We start from the raw sequence: 22,801 nt of genomic DNA on the forward strand, positions 1-22,801 counted from the left end.
AGGTTTTCAGTAAGAAATTGTTTTGCGTTCGTGCGACTTCAGAGCCTGGTCTGGAGTATTCCTCGCTGCATACACCCTAACATCGCATACCTCGAGACAGCATCCTTCCAACAAAAGAGAAACGACTACCCGGGAAGAGAACCTTTGGACCCTTTTCTTAAATCGAATTCATGGCATACACCAGTACCTGTTTCTCTGGACTATACATTAAGTAGACAGGGCAAGGTGTTATTTGTCTGGGGCAGTGGCATAGCCAGTGTTCATGGACCATACTTCAATGAAGGAAATGGGCTTGTTGGCCGCTGTCTGAACTGTGAAATACAGCACTACTCAGTGTTTCACGGACCACTGTGCCACTGCATCTGCTGCACCAAATGGAGCTACGTCAATTCGAGTGAACAACTGGCATGGGTGAAAATTCAGGACGGCGACTGTAAAAATTTAGGACAAAGGGTCAAAATTCAAGACAAAAATTCAGGACAAAAGGTCAAAATTCAGGACAAAAGACACGTCAGAGGAGGGCACACAATAGTACCACTTAAGTACAAATCAAAAGAAGTTTAGATTAGATTGAGACAATCGTGCACTTCACAGTTTTTCAGTATGGCTGCTGCTTGTTACCTTAGACGATTCAAAACTGGCATCTCGCTCCACCAGGTACATTAGTCACCAAACGATGGTGAACCTCACCTGAATATAAGTGATGCCCCTTTTATTGTTGATTGTAAACTACTGGATATACAAGGAACTTTGCAGTGCCAGCCCCAAGTAACAAAACCGCTCACCCCCTTTCCAGCCTCCCAGGGAAACACCTGATGCCCGGTTGGCCTGTCCGGCCTTGCTACCACCTTCCAATGGTGCCACTCATCTTCACTTAGACCGTCTCTCATGTGTATTTAATTTCTTTTATAGTGTTACTCAACCCAAGTATGTAGGGCAGGGTGTCAGAGTGTGTTACATCACACACACATTATGTACAGACAATGACATATAAACGTGAAAGTCAATGTATAGGAAATGTTACTTAACCCCTTCCAGGCTCATGACGAGCTGGGCTCGTCATGGTGTAGCCTCCTCGCACGCTGATGACGAGCCCAGCTCGTCATGTAACATGGGTTTTTTTTAAATCTCAGCATAGCTCCAGAATACCACTAGCACGCATGTGGTTAAGATAATGGGTACTACAAGGTGCAATCCTTCCTTGATATATCATTCAGTCTTTCACCATTCATTCTGTCCTTTCATCTATGTGCCCATCTATATCCAAACATATTCAACCAATTCCTTCAGATCGGTTGCTCCCCCACGCTCCTGCTGATTTGCAGCTGCCACGCTCTGTCGCCTTAGCGGTATCGTTATTTCAGTAACATTTACAGTTTTGTTTGGCTGATCCTCGCAGCCTTGTAGCGCTTTGCTCGCGTAGCGCCGCACTATTTTATTTAATTAATAGTGCGACCTTGCTGAGGCTGTTAGAATTAATACTGCTACACTGAGGCTGGTGTGCTTACATTTCATTAACCTGCACACTCAGCGCTGTTGAGCATTTGCTGCCCCTGACTCTGTTCGCCTTTGACCCTCCATTTTGTTGTTTGTTTCCCCTGGTCCGCCCCTCCTCCCGCCACCGCCTCCCAGCTGCTGCGACTCCCACCCACGATTTCTAACCTTCCTCTCCCCCGAGCAGACTGTGACCGCCTGGACCTTCCTTCAGATCGGTTGCTCCCCCACGCTCCTGCTGACTTGCAGCTGCCACGCTCTGTCGCCTTAGGCGGTATCGTTATTTCAGTAACATTTACAGTTTTGTTTGGCTGATCCTCGCAGCCTTGTAGCGCTTTGCTCGCGTAGCGCCGCACTATTTTATTTAATTAATAGCGCGACCTTGCTGAGGCTGTTAGAATTAATACTGCTACACTGAGGCTGGTGTGCTTACATTTCATTAGCCTGCACACTCAGCGCTGTTGAGCATTTGCTGCCCCTGTCTCTGTTCGCCTTTGACCCTCCATTTTGTTGTTTGTTTCCCCTGGTCCGCCCCTCCTCCCGCCACCGCCTCCCAGCTGCTGCCCCTCCCACGCTCCGCCCCCTCCACTATCCATTTATGACCAATGTCCCAACGCGCAGCGTCCACGCGCTACGGCCGCGCGGAAGGTGCGCCAAAGGTAAGCCCGTCTACGCCCGTACGCGCCTGGACCGCGCCCAGTGCCAGACCCCCTGGTCCACGCTATGCCTAGCCCTCCCGCATTACTTACGACGCCTCCACCCTCCTAGCCCTTAACCCCGGCCGACTCTCCAACTGCGCCCAAGCCGCTCCTGGACACTTCCATGGATCCTTCACTTGCTACTCCTGCAAGTTCGACGGCAACAAGAAAAACTCCTCATCCACGATCACACAACCGAGATCTGACTCCAACCACCTAAAATGCATCCTGCTCAACACCCGCTCAGTCCACAGACACGCCATCGACCTCTGGAACCTACTTGACACCATTTCTCCCGACGTCGCCTTCCTAACAGAAACATGGATGAACGCCTCATCGGCTCCAGACATCACCATAGCCATCCCGGAAGGATACAAGATCACCCGTAAGGACCGCACCGACCAAACAGGAGGAGGCATCGCTATCGTCCATAAGAACTCCATCCGCATCTCAACCAGCTCAGACGCCAACCTTGCCAGCGCTGAACACCTTCACTTCCAGATCCACACCGACCCCAAAACCACACTCAGAGGCACACTCCTCTACCGACCTCCAGGACCCCGTGCACAATTCAGCGACGTTATCACTGACTTTATCACCCCACACGCCCTCCCTTCCGAAGAATACATTCTGCTGGGAGACCTCAACTTTCACCTGGAAAAGAGAAATGACAGCAACGCCACCTCCCTTCTGGACAATCTCGCCAACCTCGGACTCAAACAACTTGTCACTACGCCCACCCACATCGCTGGTCACACACTCGACCCTATCTTCACCTCCAGCAAACATGTCTCCTTCAGTCACACCACTACTCTCCATTGGACGGACCACAGCTGCGTTCACTTTATCTACAAAAAGACCACAACTCACAACCATCCTCAACCTACTATGCGAAGAAACTGGAACAAAATCACCATCGACCAGATATCCTCATCGCTTCTCCAAAACCCCCCTGCCCACTCCTCAAATCCCGACCAAGCAGCCATTAACCTCACCCAATGGCTATCCAACAGCGCCGACATCCTAGCACCGCTGAAAAAACGTCAAATCAAACTAGGCAGCAAAAACGCCTCCTGGTTCAACGATGATCTTAAGAAATCCAAGAAAATCTGTCGCTCCCTCGAGAAGGCCTGGAAAAAAGACCCAAACACCAGCACCGAGGACGCCTTCAAAAACGCCACTCGCATACACCACCAACTAATCCGATCTGCCAAGAAAGCCGCATTCAAAGACCGACTAGACAACAACGCCCACAACAGCAAGGAATTATTCAACATCGTCAAAGAATTTACCAACCCCTCAGCCAACTCCAACGACATCACCCCCTCTCAAGCCCTCTGCGACTCCCTAGCTTCGTTCTTCCACAACAAAATCGCAGACATCCACAACAGCTTCGACAACCGACCCGGAGACCAACCCACCCAACCTTCTGCAGGACCTTCACCCCCCTTGAACATCCTTAATGACTGGAAGCCAATCTCCACTGAGGACACCATCCGCTTGATGAACTCCATCCACTCAGGATCCCCCACAGACCCCTGCCCTCACCACATCTTCAACAAAGCAGACTCCATCATAGCACCACACCTTCGAGACGTCATCAACTGCTCCCTCAACTCCGCCACCTTCCCGGAAAGCTGGAAACACGCAGAACTTAGCGCCCTTCTGAAAAAACCCACAGCGGACCCCACCGAACTCAAAAACTATCGCCCCATCTCGCTCCTTCCATTCCCAGCCAAAGTCATCGAGAAAGCTGTCAACAACCAGCTCGCCGCCTTCCTCGAAACCAACAAATCCCTCGACCCCTCACAGTCCGGCTTCCGAGCCAAACACAGCACGGAGACCGCCCTCATCGCAGCAACAGACGACATTCGAACTCTTCTGGACAATGGCGACACAGTCGCCCTCATCCTCCTCGACCTCTCCGCAGCCTTTGACACTGTCTGCCATAGCACCCTATTACAACGCCTCAGAAATATCAGAATCCAAGGAAAAGCACTGGACTGGATCACCTCGTTCCTCACCGGAAGAACCCAGAGAGTCCGCCATCCACCTTTCAACTCAGAGGCCACTGAAGTCATCTGCGGCGAACCCCAAGGGTCCTCACTCAGTCCCACCCTCTTCAACATATACATGAGCCCCCTCGCGGCCATCGCACGCCAACACAACCTCAACATCATCTCCTACGCGGATGACACTCAACTAATCCTATCACTCACCAAAGACCCTAACACCGCCAAAACTAACCTACACGAAGGAATGAAAGAAGTAGCCGAGTGGATGAAGCACAGCCGTCTGAAACTGAACTCAGACAAAACAGAAGTCCTTATCTTAGGTACCTCCCCCTCCGCCTGGGATGACTCTTGGTGGCCAGAGGCCCTTGGGAAAGCACCCATCCCGACGGACCACGCACGGAACCTGGGCGTCATCCTGGACTCCTCACTCTCTATGAACAGACAAGTCAACGCCGTTTCATCATCTTGCTTCAACATCCTTCGCATGCTCAAAAAAACATTTCGCTGGATCCCCACCGAAACCAGAAAAACGGCCACCCATGCACTGGTTACAAGCCGCCTGGACTACGGAAACACCCTATACGCCGGTATCACCGCAAAACTCCAGAATAAACTCCAACGCATCCAGAACGCATCAGCCAGACTCATACTAGACATCCCGCGTAAAGACCACATCTCTAGTCACCTGAAAAACCTCCACTGGCTCCCCGTCAATAAGAGGATTACTTTCCGACTCCTAACCCACGAACACAAAGCACTTTACGAAATTGGACCCGAATGCCTCAACACACGACTTTCCTTCTACACCCCCTCCCGTCAGCTACGATTCTCCAACCAAGCCCTTGCTACCGTACCTCGCATCAATAAAACCACCATGGGAGGTAGATCCTTTTCCTACCTCGCAGCTAAAACCTGGAACTCACTCCCCACTCACCTTCGTCTCACTCAGAACCATCTAGCATTCAGAAAGCAACTTAAAACTTGGATATTCGACAAATAACTCCCCACCCTTCTTCAAGCGCCTTGAGACCCTCCGGGTATGTAGCGCGCTATATAAATCTTTTTGACTTGACTTGACTTGACTATCCTTCCATCCATCATTTCACTCATCCATCCCCCCATCCACCCTTTCACTCATCCATCTATTATTCATCCACCCACCCTTTCAGTCATTCATCCACTCTTCTACCCATACATCTATCCAGCCATTTACCCTTTCACCCATCCAGCCATCCTTTCACTTGCTCATCTATCCACCCAGTCACTTATTCTTCCACCCATTCACCCTTTTAGTCAATCATCCTCCCTTTCTCTCTCCATCCATCCTTCCACCCACCCATCTACTCATCCATTCATGAATCCATCCATTGACCCTATACTCATCCATCCTTTCTCTCATTCATCCACCCTTTCACTTCTTCACTCATCCATCCATTCTTTAGTCCATCTTCACCCTTTCGATTCGAAAGTCTTTATTCGATTACATAATCATAAAAGACATTTACATTTAAAACAATAATGTCCTAACATACCATCTTCATTAAATAGCAAAATTGCACTAAAAATAAGTCCATAATTACTCCATCAATAAACACAAATATACAATAAATTAGTATAAAACACATTTAAAACACAGTAGAGTATCAAAAATCTCAAGCCATGATACAATAAACCAGGATTTAAGTAAAAGCAGATTTCACTCACTCATCAATCCTTACATCCACCCTGTAACTTATCCATCCATCCACCCTTTCACTTATCAATTCATCAATCCATCCATCTTTTCACTCATCCATTCACCCACCCATCATCTACCCTTTCACTCATCCATCCATCCTTTCACACACCTATACACCCTTTTACCCATCCATCTACCCTTCCACCCATACATCCATCTATTTAGCTTTTCTCTCATCCATACTTCCACTCATTCACTCATCCATCCTTTCTTTCATTCTCTATCCATTCACCCTTTCCTTCATCCATTCATTCTTTCACTAATCCATCTAGCCATTCACACATTCCTTCACTTATTTACTCACCCACCTTTTCACATTATGAGCTGAGCCTTTGCATAATTGCAGACAGAAGAAGCCCATCAAGAACTTCACCTTGCTGTAGTTCCTAAATCAAGGGGTGGGGTGGGGGAGGGTTCACTATGCCCCTGCATATAGGCAATCTGAAAACTAGAAGTCATGAGTCATGCATGATGCACAGTGCCAGGAGGTGAGGTGACTGTGACATGGTGTTGTTTCCAGGGCTTCAAGTGGCGTAAAAAAACTGGGGTGTCTCTTCAAAGAGGGGGTTCAATGTAATTAAGTAGTGGTTTAAAACACCAAGGCTAAAAATCTGTGCTTAGCATGGTGTTTCGCGTGACTGGTATTATGTTGATTCTGTCATTGCATCTAGATATATAATACAGCAAGTATCATTACACCAACAACATGCCAGGACTATTGGCTTTGTCAATGGTTGTTATTTGCTTAAAATAAAAAGCTATAACCATGGCCTCGTTGAATATAATTAGGGCTCCCGGTTTTATGGTATTTCTTTTTTACACATTTCCGTCTGCATTTATCCATATTTATTTTTTTACCATTTTATCTGTATTTATCCGCATTTATTTTTGTGGCACGCAAAAGCAGACGCTGCAGCTAGTATTTTTTCACATTTATTTAAATAGACAAAGCACTCTTTTTGCCATTTTTTTGTAGTGTGACTTCGCACCAAAAGTACTGAAGTGCTTAACATGAGCAACAGTTTGATTACACGAGGTCATATTGATTTTTACAGACACAGGGAAATTGAGGGATTTGGCCAGAATCATAGGATGGTGAGCCAAACCCGAGACTTGAGCCTATATGTTCACATCCATGGTTATTAATTCACCCCAGTGCTATGGGTAGTGAAGGTGACATCACAATCCTTTTGCCTTCGCAGGGTTATATCCACTCTTAGCCCCACATAAGTCACTCAATTCCTGCTGTGAAGCTAAGAAAATAAAGCTGAGTGATAATCAAGAAATGTAAACAGGGCTCTAGATTCCTGATTTCTTCCCGTTTTTCCCACAGCAGTGATGACCAGGCAGGTCGGGTGGTTCACTATCTGTATTCCTCACTAACGCTAATTGACCACGACATTCAAGTCCCTCCAAATAAACTACTACCATTTCCTCCACGCACCACCTTTTTGGTTGATGTATACACCCGCCATATAATTAATAAAATAAAGGTAAAGACAGATTCTACATGTTGACACTTTAGGCCACCAAGATTAATGCACTTGTAAGGGGCTCCAGCTTTCTCAATACAATTAGAGATCGGGCTACAGAAATGTGGAACAGCAACATTTAGACATCTATGTAGCTTTTACATGCTGAGAGCTACTCAACAAGTCACCCTCGTGTGCTTGTGCCTCCCTCACCCCTTCAGTATTCTTGTGGTTACACCTGTGTACTAAAACGCTACAGTTAGCAGCAAGTCAGGCTACCTGCAAGGTCTGCAAAGTACTGTGATTGTCTATTTATTTGAAAAGAAACAACTACAGACTGGGCGCGCATTAACAGGTGATCATTGCATCGTTGGAATTCGGGCGTCTTGGGCAGAGTGCTGCACCTCGCTCCGACGGTATGCCAATCAGCCTGAAATTCATGCTTGCCTTTGCCACCCTGTAATTCACCTCGGTGTTGTGTTTGGCTGTAGCTGTGAACCAGGCGCTGCTGTGCATCAGATGTGCAGATGTTCACACGCACTTTAAGATGCGTAATTCGAAGACAAAGAGAGCATCACTGTCCTGCTGCTTGCCAATTTCTTTGATCATTAAACTATGCCTCCGGACATGCAGTTACTACAAGCGGATGGTGAGACAACAGATGACCAAAGTCATGGTGTTGACAGGATGTCTGGGGGCGTGGGGGTGTCAATTAACCCTGTGCCATGGTCAATAGCGTGTATGTTAAAGGCAGATAAGCGCTCTCTGCCTGCTGCTGTCTGGGAGGTATAGAGGCTCGCTCATTAACTAATCCGTCTCCCTTGGCAGCAGAGTGCTTAGCCCAGACTCGGGAGTGTGGGGTGATTTAGAGGGGAGAATAATCTGCAGGACATCGAAGTAGCAGTATCAAATTTCTTTCCTTGGCCCCTGTGTGCCTCAGACACTCATTTTACAGAGGAGCACATAGACACAATAAAGCCAGTTGATAAGTAATTTTCTGTTTCTATTTATAAATACAGACAAAGGAATAAATGATTTCCGTCTGTATTTATATGTATCAATCCGTTTAAACGGAAAACCGGGAGCCCTAAATATAATATTGAAATTACTTCAGTTCTAAAATGATGAGATAGTGAAAGAACATAACCTGTTCTTTTTAACTTGTTTCACAGGCTTCTTTATGTCAACTGTTTTCTAACATTGCAGCATGGGTGTTTTACCTTTTATCTAACAGAATGCCCTGCTGTGCACTGAAAAGAAAGGAAGGGGTCCCGAGACCAAAAGAAAGAAATTACAAATTCATACCATTTGTATTCATAAATTCAAAAACAACACTTTTAGATGCAAAAAAGATTTTACTTCAAGATTGCATACATCCTAATCAATGGATATAGTATTCATTATACCTTTGTTTTGTATACAGTGTACGTGCCCACATTCACAACAGGGAGGGGGTGACGTGAGGGAAGGTGTAAGGGGTAGGATATATGTGATCTGATTCATTCAGTGACAAGTCTTATTCAGATTTCTAAGACAATGTACATGTGGTCCCTTAACATCAGGGCCACAGTTAGAGGCTCCTATAGAGTCCAAAAATATAAATGACAAAGAAGGCCTAACTCCGTTATAGCCGTAAGTGTCTGAATGGGGACCGGAGCTGGTCGTTGGTTATGTAGTGGTCTACGTTTCGACCCGATATCAGTAGGAATCTTTTCCTTACGAAAGGGTCTTCATCAGGACGAGCATAGTTGTGGGTGGGCAACCTCCTGGGAAACAATTTAAAAAACGAATTAGAGACACACCATTGCTGTATTAGAATTCATAGGATGGTGGTACATGATTATCAGTGAAAAGAGGGGAAACCGTGTTGTCTTTCTACGTCTGAATCTCATACGTAAGAATGAGAAATAAATAATGACTAACGCTCACCTTTCGCAAGGGGCGATAGGAGTAGACTCGAGGGATGGATTTTCTTAGTCCAGGCTGATGGTTGATAACTCTAAATGTTAGAGAAAAGACTGGTATTTGAAAAGAGACAAGTCTATGGGGTGTAAGCTAGTACATTTGGGACCTATACAGAAGGTCTGATCATTAAAAATGATGATATTCAAAAGCCGTCTCTGTTAGAAAGCTTGTTTGCACAAAATGCTGTAAGATCAAAAAGGATGTAAAAGTCGTTAGAAACATATGTATTATTACCTGTTGACCTCTATAGGGTAGTGTCTCGGTTGGTAAATGTGGTATTTCTTGGTGGTGGGTCAAGGTTTTCACCTACACAACGGAAAGATGGAATATCCATTTGCAGAATAAATACCATACATGCCACCAATTGGAGGTCTCTCAGAGAAATACTTTTCTTTAAAGCAGGCTTACCACTATCGACAGATTTTTAAAAAATGATTAGATGGATCCTGTGTACATTGTGCAGGAGATATCACTCAGGCATACTATTCCATTCAGAGCACCCACGATTATTGGTGGGAAACCTATGTGTAAGAAGAGATTCGTAAATGAAACTAGTATTAGTTAACATTGATAAAGGCTTATTAGGTTATCTATGTTAGTAAACCGGTGTCATTACCAGCAGAGGCAGCAGTGGATTTTCTATAAAGCACTAGACTTGTTTGGATCACCACTTCTTAGGAGGATTCACCTATTTAAAAAAAGGGCATGAAAATCTGCCTGAAAGGAGAAAGGGTATTCCAAATTACCAAAAATCATTAAGCGCATCTGACCATGTGATCCAACATTCATTAAAAATCAAAGAATAGGTACCATTACCGGGATAGATGTATTGTGGTACAGTCCTTAACACTTCTCACAGGAGGGTGCCGTTCTACCTAAAGGAAGGGTAAATGTAAAGTAGTCTGAGTATTGCGTAGACCAGGGGACGTTATTCAACACTAAATGTGAACATATAAAATTCCCGCTATCCTACCTCCACCGCGAAGTGGTCTTGAAAGAATAAGGGACCGATTCTCCAAATATGTTACACCGTCTCCTAAAGCCAGGTGAAAAAACACAGGTTCAGGGAATTGTGCGCGATCGAAGCGCGCCGTTAAACAGAGAACCCGTTAGATGGGCTGTCAATGTTTACCTTTTTGCCGTACATAGTCAGGAAATATCCGCGTTCGTGCACACTTGCATGGAGTGTGTTATATCCGCTACCGCGCTCCGTGTTCTGTGTTGGTCAATACTCGCGCTGTGCACTTCCTGGTCGATCAAAAAATAGGGGGCGGGGCCTCGTTTTTTTCATAGGAACGGAAAAAAGACTCAACTCTCAGCTTCGTTATTCGAAGAAAAAGTCCTCCGATAAGCCTGCCACATCTATCTACTTTAATATTCGGTATTATACTATAAATAATCTAACTTTATATTCACATCATAATTTGCACAAAAATACCATATAATGTGGAGCTGGGGATTCACAAATCGCGTAGGATAGTGTAGACCCCTGCACTCCAGATTGTGTTCATAAGAAGAACAATCGGTTCTTTTTTGGAATGGTTACTGAAAAACACACTGGTTAAGTTCTAAACTGTCCTATTACACAGAAGTACCAAATGATGTGGAGCTGGGTATGCACAAGTCGCATAGGATAGTGTAAATCCCTGAACTCCATATTATGTCCTTGGGAGGAACAATCAGTTCTGCTAAATCTTTTTGGGGTTGTTATTGAAAAACAGACTGATCAAGTTCTAAAAAGTCCCATTGTGTATTTAAGTGCACTTGTCTTCATAGGACAGTGAAAACTCATATAAACATCATTCCATAAAAAATGTTGAATAAGATCCACATACATATTGAAAAAGATTATCTCAACCTTATATCCATATCATATTATGCATTGGAGTAACAGTTATTGTGCATAACGGAGTGCACAAATCACGTAGGATAGTGTAGACTCCAACATATGTATATCCTACGTGATTTGTGCACTCCTTTATGCACAATAACTGTTACTCCAATGCATCCATTTCACTGTCCTATGAAGACAAGTGCACTTAAATACACAATGGGACTTTTTAGAACTTGATCAGTCTGTTTTTCAATAACAACCCCAAAAAGATTTAGCAGAACTGATTGTTCCTCTCAAGGACATAATATGGAGTTCAGGGATTTACACTATCCTATGCGACTTGTGCATCCCCAGCTCCACATCATTTGGTACTTCTGTGTAATAGGACTGTTTAGAACTTAACCAGTGTGTTTTTCAGTAACCATTCCAAAAAAGAACCGATTGTTCTTCTTATGAACACAATATGGAGTGCAGGGGCCTACACTATCCTACGCGATTTGTGCATCCCCAGCTCCACATTATATGGTATTTTTGTGCAAATTATGATGTGAATATAAAGTTAGATTATTTATAGTATAATACCGAATATTAAAGTAGATAGATGTGGCAGGCTTATCGGAGGACTTTTTCTTCGAATAACGAAGCTGAGAGTTGAGTCTTTTTTCCGTTCCTATGAAAAAACCGAGGCTCCGCCCCCTATTTTTTGATCGACCAGGAAGTGCACAGCGCGAGTATTGACCAACACAGAACACGGAGCGCGGTAGCGGATATAACACACTCCATGCAAGTGTGCACGAACGCGGATATTTCCTGACTGTGTACGGCAAAAAGGTAAACATTGACAGCCCATCTAACGGGTTCTGTGTTTAATGGCGCGCTTCGATCGCGTACAATTCCCTAAACCTGTGTTTTTTCACCTGGCTTTAGGAGACGGTGTAACATATTTGGAGAATCGGTCCCTTATTCTTTCAAGACCACTTCGCGTGGAGGTAGGATAGCCGGAATTTTATATGTTCACATTTAGTGTTGAATAACGTCCCCTGATCTACGCAATACTCAGACTACTTTACATTTACCCTTCCTTTAGATAGAACGGCACCCTCCCGTGAGAAGTGTTAAGGACTGTACCACAATAAATTTATCCCGGTAATGGTACCTATTCTTTGATTTTTAATGAATGTTGGATCACATGGTCAGATGCGCTTAATGATTTTTGGTAATTTGGAATACCCTTTCTCCTTTCAGGCAGATTTTCATGCCCTTTTTTTATATAGGTGAATCCTCCTAAGAAGTGGTGATCCAAACAAGTCTAGTGCTTTATAGAAAATCCACTGCTGCCTCTGCTGGTAATGACACCGGTTTACTAACATAGATAACCTAATAAGCCTTTATCAATGTTAACTAATACTAGTTTCATTTACGAATCTCTTCTTACACATAGGTTTCCCACCAATAATCGTGGGTGCCCTGAATGGAATAGTATGTCTGAGTGATATCTCCTGCACAATGTACACAGGATCCATCTAATCATTTTTTTTAAATCTGTCGATAGTGGTAAGCCTGCTTTAAAGAAAAGTATTTCTCTGAGAGACCTCCAATTGGTGGCATGTATGGTATTTATTCTGCAAATGGATATTCCATCTTTCCGTTGTGTAGGTGAAAACCTTGACCCACCACCAAGAAATACCACATTTACCAACCGAGACACTACCCTATAGAGGTCAACAGGTAATAATACATATGTTTCTAACGACTTTTACATCCTTTTTGATCTTACAGCATTTTGTGCAAACAAGCTTTCTAACACAGACGGCTTTTGAATATCATCATTTTTAATGATCAGACCTTCTGTATAGGTCCCAAATGTACTAGCTTACACCCCATAGACTTGTCTCTTTTCAAATACCAGTCTTTTCTCTAACATTTAGAGTTATCAACCATCAGCCTGGACTAAGAAAATCCATCCCTCGAGTCTACTCCTATCGCCCCTTGCGAAAGGTGAGCGTTAGTCATTATTTATTTCTCATTCTTACGTATGAGATTCAGACGTAGAAAGACAACACGGTTTCCCCTCTTTTCACTGATAATCATGTACCACCATCCTATGAATTCTAATACAGGAATGGTGTGTCTCTAATTCGTTTTTTTAATTGTTTCCCAGGAGGTTGCCCACCCACAACTATGCTCGTCCTGATGAAGACCCTTTCGTAAGGAAAAGATTCCTACTGATATCGGGTCGAAACGTAGACCACTACATAACCAACGACCAGCTCCGGTCCCCATTCAGACACTTACGGCTATAACGGAGTTAGGCCTTCTTTGTCATTTATATTTTTGGACTCTATAGGAGCCTCTAACTGTGGCCCTGATGTTAAGGGACCACATGTACATTGTCTTAGAAATCTGAATAAGACTTGTCACTGAATGAATCAGATCACATATATCCTACCCCTTACACCTTCCCTCACGTCACCCCCTCCCTGTTGTGAATGTGGGCACGTACACTGTATACAAAACAAATGTATAATGAATACTATATCCATTGATTAGGATGTATGCAATCTTGAAGTAAAATCTTTTTTGCATCTAAAAGCGTTGTTTTTGAATTTATTAATACAAATGGTATGAATTTGTAATTTCTTTCTTTTGGTCTCGGGACCCCTTCCTTTCTTTCCATTTGCTACCCAGGTCCCTATTGACTGCATTGGGTATAACCCTGTTTTCTATAACTGCTGTGCACTGAGGCAGGAGGAGGCCACCACATGCTTTAAAAGCCCAGACTGCCCCATTGACATTCTGTATGTGGTAATTAGCCGGCATACAGAAAGTCAATGGGCGGGTGGGGCTGCTCTTGTGCTCGAGGACGAGTGCGAGGCGCCAGCATCTAGGGACTAAGGCTTGTCACCGGGGAGCAGTGCTGCTCCCTGTGATGACCAAAATTACAGACAAAAGGCGTCCGTAAAAGGGATCCTCCCGAACAACGGATGTGAGGTCCAAATTACAGACAGTATGTGAAATTTAGGGACTGTGGGTCACCCTAACGTCAATGGTGTGGGGCAGTGGCCTTACCTTGCATTTCCTGTTGTCCATCGTGGTCTCGTTGAACTCCTCGCCCAGCCTGAAGATGATCTCCGTTGTTTTGAACGAGCTCTCGGTGCGGATCTTCACCTTGTCGCCAATTTTGCTGATGATCTGGGAAGGTTTGGTAGCATTTCCCGCCTGCCGGGTGGCGAAGGCAACTCCTGCGCAAAAAAAACATACACAGAGTGAACAGAGCAGAGACGACTACGAGGGGGCAGTGTGCGAAGGCCCGGGCAGATTGCTGCCCATTTTGCACACGTTCGGAGTGCAGGTGGATCAAAGGGGGGACGGGAAAGGGTATATGTGGTGGATCAGGAAGGAGGTTTCATCTTCAAGACTAGCTAGGGTATGTGTAGTGTTGAGTAGATTGCCTACTAAGAGAAGCATGGCAGGAGGTATGTGGGACATCGACCATCGTTGAACATAATACAATGTGTATTTGTGAAATGCACGTTCACCCCCTGGCGCTGAATTTAAAATAGTTATTGTTATTCAACTAAATGGTACTCACAATACCACCACCAATCCAAATTCTAGTACCACCTCCACCAATATCAATATCACCACCACCAATACCACCACCACCACCAATAATACCAATACCACTACCAATACGACCACTAATACCACCACCACCAATACCATCAATATCACCAACACCACTCCCACCACCACCACCGATACCAATAGCACCACCACCAATACCAATACCACCACCTCAGCGCCTCTCACTCCCTAGTAATAGCAGGGGCACTGTACGAGGCTGGAGCTGCAGCCGACACCACCCTGCCTGCCTGCCATAAAGCACAGCCCTCCATGCACAAGGAGGTGAAGCCAGGACTCTACTACAGCTGAAGTGTTTTTTTTATTAGGCCAAGGATAGCAATGACATTATGCAATGCCACACTCAAATCACGGAGAGGGCAGGAAATAGCCCCCGCCCCACTATTCCTCTTGAAGAGCAGGGTGGGTGTAATCACAGAGCAACATCACTTACACATCTTCTTCACTGAACTATTTAGCACTACTTTGAAGACGTTCTCTGATATTTACAATCTAATAAGCGGTCAAGAAGGCCCTTTATTGCAATGCAATAGGTGGAGCATTTGCGAGAGTTTAAGCCAATAGTATTGTAAATGAAAATGCCTTTTGTTTATGTTTTAAAACCCAAACCGTAAATAAAAGACATTGGGCCACATGTAGGTGGCCAAATACCGGCCGGTAACGGCCGATTTCGGCCGTTACCAACCGGTATTTGGAGTTTGAGATGTAGGGGGCCTAAATATTACTGATTCAGTAAATTTACCGAATCGGTAAAGTTACCGATTCTGTGAAATACTGAATCGGTAAATTGACCGAATCTGTAAATCTAGATGTAGGTGGCACTGAAAACAGTGCCACAGGTCCTTACGAATTCATTTACCACAAAATAATTTTTCGTGGTAAATAACGATTTCCAGTGTACATGCACATCTGTGCATGTACACCTGTGCCATGTGGCACACATACATGCCCTAAGAGCATGTATGTGTTATCGTTGCCTGGGCCATCTAAATCGTATGTAATTGGCACGGTCCATGTCCGTCATTACTTTTCGATCGTCATCAATACATTCGAGAGACACCATTTCTACTTTCATACAGTCTACAGTAGAAATCATGATAAAGGTCAAAAGTTGTGGATTTCAATTGCGATTAAAAAATGCCACTGCTGACTCGAGTATATACACCCACCTGTATTCGCTCAAAGGTAGAACATTTGTTACTGAAAATTGCCTGTTATGAAAAATATGAGATAGAAGAAACACAAAGTAAGCTTCGTACATGCTTGTCAAAACAAAAAGGAAATGCCTTCCTTGTTCCTGTAATAATGACGCTGGTAGTATCATCTCATTAAGGCAAGTGCAGCGATTTAGCCACCCTCAGTGAAGGAGGTGCACTGGGCAGCGGATAGAGCGCCCCTACCCTCCCCGGAGAACACTATTCATCGGAGCAGCCTGTCCCTCCACGGATCGAGGGGCGCGGACATTCTCAACTGGTTCTTTTATAAAGCGCTCCGACACCTTTGGGTAATGTTTGTGCTATATAAAATCGCATGAAATAAATAAATAAAAAGGTGACAGAGGGTGACAGACAGAGGGACACGGAGGGAGGGAAACAGAGAGAGAGAGACACAGAGGGAGGGAAACAGAGAGAGAGAGAGACACAGAGGGAGGGAAACGGAGAAGGAGGGAAAAAGAGAGAGAGGGAAACAGAGGACGGGTGACACAGAGGGAGGGGGCGACACAGAGGGAGGGGGCGACACAGAGGGAGGGGGCGACACAGAGGGAGGGGCGACACAGAGGTAGGGTGCGACACAGAGGGAGGTGTGCGACACAGTGGGAGGTGTGCGACACAGAGGGAGGGGGCGACCACAGAGGGAGGGGGCGACCACAGAGGGAGAGGGGCAACACAGAGGGAGGGGCGACAGAGGGAGGGGGTGACAGAGGGAGGGGGCGACAGAGGGAGGCAGACAGAGGGAGGCAGACAGAGGGAGGCAGGCAGAGGGAGACCATTTGCCCACTTTTATTTCAGAATTTTCTTCCGGTGGGGAGAACCTCGCCCCCCCCGAACCCTCCTTAGGTGGTTTGGGCTCGCTTGCTCGCTACACTGCCTTACTGTGTCCCAAAATGATGCATCTCCAAAAAGTGTGTCACCAACATGAAAAGTTTGGAATGCTGTGCTGTATTTGAAGGAAAAGAGGCGCCAGGCCTGTTCCCAGATCATGCGGCCTCGCCCCTTGACTACTTGGGTAGCCCCCTGTCACTCGCTGGACAGAAGATACACACCCTAGGAGTTTATGAAACGATGTGCGGCCAAGAAATTTACATTCCATTGGGTTTGTAAGTTAAGAATGGCAGTGGCTGCTGGTGGACGAGTATGGAGTATATACACCCACCTGTATTCACTCAAAGGTAGAACATTTGTTACTGAAAATTGCCTGTTATGAAAAATATGAGATAGAAGAAACACAAAGCAAGCTTCGTACATGCTTGTCAAAACAAAAAGGAAATGCCTTCCTTGTTCCTGTAATAATGACGCTGGTAGTATCATCTCATTGAGGCAAGTGCAGCGATTTAGCCACCCTCAGTGAAGGAGGTGCACTGGGCAGCGGATAGAGCGCCCCTACCCTCCCCGGAGAACACTCTTCATCGGAGCGGCCTGTCCCTCCACGGATCGAGGGGCGCGGACATTCTCAACTGGTTCTTTTACAAAGCGCTCTGACACCTTTGGGTAATGTTTGCGCTATATAAAATCGCATGAAATAAATAAATAAAAAGGTGACAGACAGAGGGACACGGAGGGAGGGAAACAGAGAGAGAGAGACACAGAGGGAGGGAAACAGAGAGAGAGAGAGAGACACAGAGGGAGGGAACGGAGAAGGAGGAAAACAGAGAGAGAGGGAAACAGAGGGAGGGGGCGACACAGAGGGGACGGGCGCCACAGAGGGAGAGGGTGACACAGAGGGAGGGGCGACACAGAGGTAGGGTGCGACACAGAGGGAGGTGTGCGACACAGTGGGAGGTGGGCGACCACAGAGGGAGGGGGCGACACAGAGGGAGGGGCGACAGAGGGAGGGGGTGACAGAGGGAGGCAGACAGAGGGAGGCAGACAGAGAACCTCCCCCCCCGCCCCCTCGAAGCCTCCTTAGGTGGTTTGGGCTCGCTTGCTCGCTACACTGCCTTACTGTGTCCCAAAATGATGCATCTCCAAAAAGTGTGTCACCAACATGAAAAGTTTGGAAAGCTGTGCTGTATTTGAAGGAAAAGATGCGCCAGGCCTGTTCCCAGATCATGCGGCCTCACCGCTTGACTACATGGGTAGCCCCATGTCAGTCGCTGGACAGAAGATACACACCCTAGGAGTTTATGACACAATGTGCGGCCAAGAAATGTACATTCCATTGGGTTTGTAATGGCAGTGGCTGCTGGTGGACGAGTATGGAAATTATACCTCATGTCACCATGCGCAGGTCGTGATAAACGCGCCAGTCATAAATACGCCGCTAACAAGAAATGCATTTGTGGGAAGTCCATCAAATATGGAGTCTTTGAAGAATGCACCCCTAAGCATGACATTAACAGTCAAGGAAATGTGTATATAAACTTCAAGCCTAAGCTGCTGGATGATGTTGAAAGTAATACGTAATATTGCAGGCCTTGCAGGCCCGGCTCCAGGAATTTTTATTTGGGTGGGCCAAGGGTGCATTTGGGTGAACCACTGCGGGCTCGATTTGTTGCATATATGTCTGGGCAGGCCTGCTTCAGGGCCCTCCTTTATCACTTCTTAGTCTTACTAGGCCCAGTAAAACATACTCTTTTCCAAATCTCTTTCTAAATATTATCATTCTCAAAAAGTGTTTTTTCCAAGTAATGTTCCTTTGATGAGAAGAGGAGGTTTCTGAGGTGGGAGTATCAGGCAAGTAACACTTCTCAGGCTCCCTCTATGCGAGCCTTCAGGGACAATCCCTCTTCATTACTATCTCCACATGACTCCAGACTCTGTAACGCACTCCCTTACAGGCTTGATTATCGACTACTCCTCTCCAGTGCACCTTATCTCACAGCTGACCTTGAAATCCAGCCCCATATCAGGCACCATCGGGCTCCACTTTCATTTGTCCCGGTAAAATCATTAGTAAAATCACCTTCAAGCTTAAAACATTGAATATAGCAGTAAATATGTAGCCCTTATGACCCGACTGCTAATTAAATAAACAAAAACAGAAAGGCCATGACAGGGCCGGCTTTAGCGCTGATGCGAAAGTCTTTTTGGCACCACACCAATTACCTCTTTCTCCGAAAATACCTTTGCTACCACCTTCCAACAGTGCCCCTCATCCCTCATGGCCCCCCTATTGACCTCCTCCTCGGATTCACTCACTGCCACACAACACAAGTGCCCTCATCTCTCCATAGCCCCTCCCCCTCATTACCTCCTCCTCGGATTCCCTCACTGCCACCCTCCACCAGTGCCACTCATCTCTCTGTAGCCCCTCCCCCTCATTACCTCCTCCTCACACTCCCTCACTACCACCCTCCACCAGTGCCCCTCATCTCTCCCTAGCTCCCCCTCCACCTCATGACCTCTTCCTCGGATTCCCTCACTGTCACCCTCCAACAGTGCCCCTCATCGCTCCATAGCCCCTCCCACTACCTCCTCCTCTGATTCCCTCACAGCCACCCTCCACCAGCGCCCCTCATCTCTCCGTAGCCCCCCCATTGACCTCCTTCTCAAACTCCCTCACTACCACCCTCATCTGCCCCTCATCTCTCCCTAGCCCCTCCTCCTCACGACCTCCTCCTCAGACTCCTTCACTACCACCCTCCTCCAGCGCCACTCATTTCTCCAAAGCCCCTACCTCAAATGCATTTCATTTGTTGTAGAGCGCTACTCATATCCGTGTAGGGTGTCACAGTACTTTACATCACGCATACATTATACAGAGACAATCAATCATGCAGGTATGTAAATCAGTCTGCAGGGAATGTCATATAAGCCATTGAGGATTACAAGGTGTAGGAATCACATGTCACCCATACTGGTGGGCAGTATATTTTGATTGGGTTTGGTCTGGGGAAACACAACCTTAGGATTTAAAGAGTATTCCATGGGGGTCAGCTTTACTGATAAAAATGTATATCTGCCCAATAATACTAATTTTAGCAACATTAGAATAATGAAAGACTGTGGAAGTTCTAACTATATCACAAAACAAAAAAAGCAAAGTTCTAACTCTACCATTCATGTTTGTATGCAGCTCTTTGGTGACAGTTCATTGGTCACTGTCCTATGTTAAGATTGTGACTTCTGACCCGCAAGTAACACAAGGATCTCTGTGAAAAAGGCAGTAAACCACTGAGCTTTCACATAAAATACAGTTCATCTGCATTTAAAAACTACTAACAGACAAACGATTGCTCTCCAGTAGGATCATTAATCACCAGGGTTATCTGGGCATTTTGTATTGTCTTATTGTTGTCCTGCAACAGCCATGATAATGATAAAAACTGTTCAAATGAAGCACACGGGAAGTATGTATCCTGCTGGGCCTGTGCAGATCTAAAAAAGAAAAACAAATAGTAACACATTTTCTTACCTGCTCCATAAAGCAAACTTTGTGTCACAGCCTGATCTGATAAGCAGCTGCAGGGGTCAGGAAAGGTGAATAGGAATAAACAAACATATTTTCTCCTGCACTGCACAGAAAATGAAATATCCACACAGCAGAACAGTAGGCAAAGGTGACCGTTGTCAAAGAAAGGATGTGTCGCCTTTCGCCAAGTGGAAATAAAAACTAAACAAAGCCTCGTTAACATATCAATGGTCTTTAAAAGACCTGTGATGAAGTACTCGGGTGCGGCGGCCACAATCTCAAAAACTGTCTGTTTGTGTGTGTGCGCGCCCAGGTAGCTGTCTCAGCCCAGGCGCGCACACACACACACACACCCACACAAGTAGCCCTTTGAGCCCAATGCCGTTGCACACCTGCCTTCAAGCCCTCGTTGCGAGGGCCAAGGCTCCTGTTTGGGTGGGCCAGGCTCATGTTTGGTTGGACCTGGCCCACCCGCTAGAACCGGGCCTGAGGTCTTGACATACGAATCCCAAGAAATGCACGTTAAATTAAATGTACAACGCACAGTGCACCACCTGCGGTACTTGCGCCCCTACAAACGTCCCCATGCGATATGTATTCTATAACACGCATTCAAAGATATTTTAATTGTTGTAGATATACTGCGCACATACGTTGATAGGAGGAGGTAAGGAGTTATTCTGACAGGAAAGAGCGGACCCTTCTATTGGCCAGCCTGAATCAACTGTCACCCCAACCGTGTCCGCCTCACAACACAAAAGCCCCTCAACATTCCACGGTCACCCGCCTCTCGAAACAAGCATGGTGCGAGGCCTAAGCTTACCGACAATGCCTGTCTCCAGAAGCCGCGACCCAAGCATAACAAGCAGTATAGAAATGTGCAGCCCTCCATGAAACGGTCAGTTTATCCCCCGAGGCGCCATTCACCGAGAGATTACATGTACTTATTTAAGTTTTTAGCCCCCGCTAGCCTCCAGGTGCCTATAAACGCGTCAACCATTTTGCTGAGGGTGGAGTGTTGCCTCGCGAGAGAAGTAAGGCGTGAGGCCTAAGCTTACCGAGAATGCCTGTCTCAAGCCAACAATAACACGGACTCTACTCTAGAAATGTGCAGCACTCCATGAGACGGACAGTTTATCCCCCGAGGCGGTATTTACCGATAACCTCCATGTACTCATTGAAGTTTTTGGCCTCCACCAGGTTCCAGGTGCCTATAAACGCGTCGACCATGTTTGCGGGGTTGCTGAGTGTGGCTAAGGCGGGAGTGCTGCGGGCGCAGTCTTCTGGGTGTGTCCAATGGTTCTGTTACTGCTGCCCACCTAGAGAGCACCAAGCCACGTCATGATACCAAGGGGGATCGCCCTTCAAGGGGGCAAACTGCAAACCACGCCTCCCAGCGCTCACTCGCCCAACAAGAAGCGTATGCGTATGGAAATATTTAAATACTCCCGCTGATTGGCTCAGGCCATCCAGTCAAGCAAGTGCGAGCCGAGGCTAAACGGTAAAACTCGCCAAACACCGTAGCTTTGATCCGAGCGAGAATCGTCTCTACCTGGATCAGCGGCGTGAAGGCTGCTGAGAGGACCAACACTTGTAAAGAAAATGCGTCCAGCAGTAGAGGAAAATTATTCGTTTAGCGTCTAAGTATATGCTGGTGGTGAGAAGAAGAACTAATTCGCTGATGTACGGCGGCGGCGGCGAAGTTTTATACTGTGGTTAAGTGTCATATTATTGGGTGTTTTTCAATATTTTAAGACTGCCTTAACAACGGTTTAAGGATAGTTCATCTTATTCTCGAGGTAACGTTCTAAGGGGTATTTTATTGGAACGTAAAACCCAGCGTTGCCAAATGGTACACGCGTTTCGTAAACATTAGTAAGTAGCATTGAAATGGGTTTGCTTTAATTTTTGGCGAGTACACACTGAAACGAGGTCACGTTGATACCAAGATGAGTAATTACGGGCGAGTGACCGCCGAAACAGTAAGGGTTGGAGCCCATTCTTGGCACTTGGCACGTGTCACTCTATCAGGCCACAGGTCATGTGACATATATTGTATTGTAACTAGAGCTCCCGGTTTCATGGTATTTATTTTTTTGCCATTTCAGTCTGTATTTATCTGTATTTATTTTTTGGGCATTTTTTCTGTATTTATCCACATTTATTTTTGCCACACGCAAAAAACGACGCTACAACTAGTATTTTTCCACATTTATTTAAATTGAAAACACAGCGGAAATAAAATGCCTTTCTACACTTGAAGTTGAAGGCATTGAATAAACTTAGTGCTGCACTACTTCTATAATATACAAGAAATGCATTGTATGTTCCTCTCTTGCTCTGGATTAAAGTAAGTCCAGGCCCCCAAA

At 45.9% G+C, this 22,801-nt stretch overlaps 1 protein-coding gene across 1 annotated transcript in view; it reads right to left on the bottom strand.

Annotated features, from left to right (window-relative positions):
- Nucleotides 1-21,740, bottom strand: part of LOC147707911 (fatty acid-binding protein, brain-like) — a 108,213-nt gene extending 86,473 nt beyond the window's left edge. The window contains exons 1-2 of the mRNA XM_086925257.1: nucleotides 21,590-21,740; nucleotides 14,286-14,458 (exon numbers count right to left, since the gene is read on the bottom strand). Coding sequence (XP_086781383.1) covers nucleotides 14,286-14,458; nucleotides 21,590-21,662 — 246 coding nt within the window. The 5' untranslated portion in view covers nucleotides 21,663-21,740. The remainder of the gene's footprint in view (nucleotides 1-14,285; nucleotides 14,459-21,589) is intronic.
- Nucleotides 21,741-22,801: the final 1,061 nt, after the last annotated feature.

Source organism: Lissotriton vulgaris, chromosome 6 (assembly GCF_964263255.1).
Source record: "Lissotriton vulgaris chromosome 6, aLisVul1.2, whole genome shotgun sequence".
NCBI classification, from domain to species: Eukaryota; Metazoa; Chordata; class Amphibia; order Caudata; family Salamandridae; genus Lissotriton; species Lissotriton vulgaris.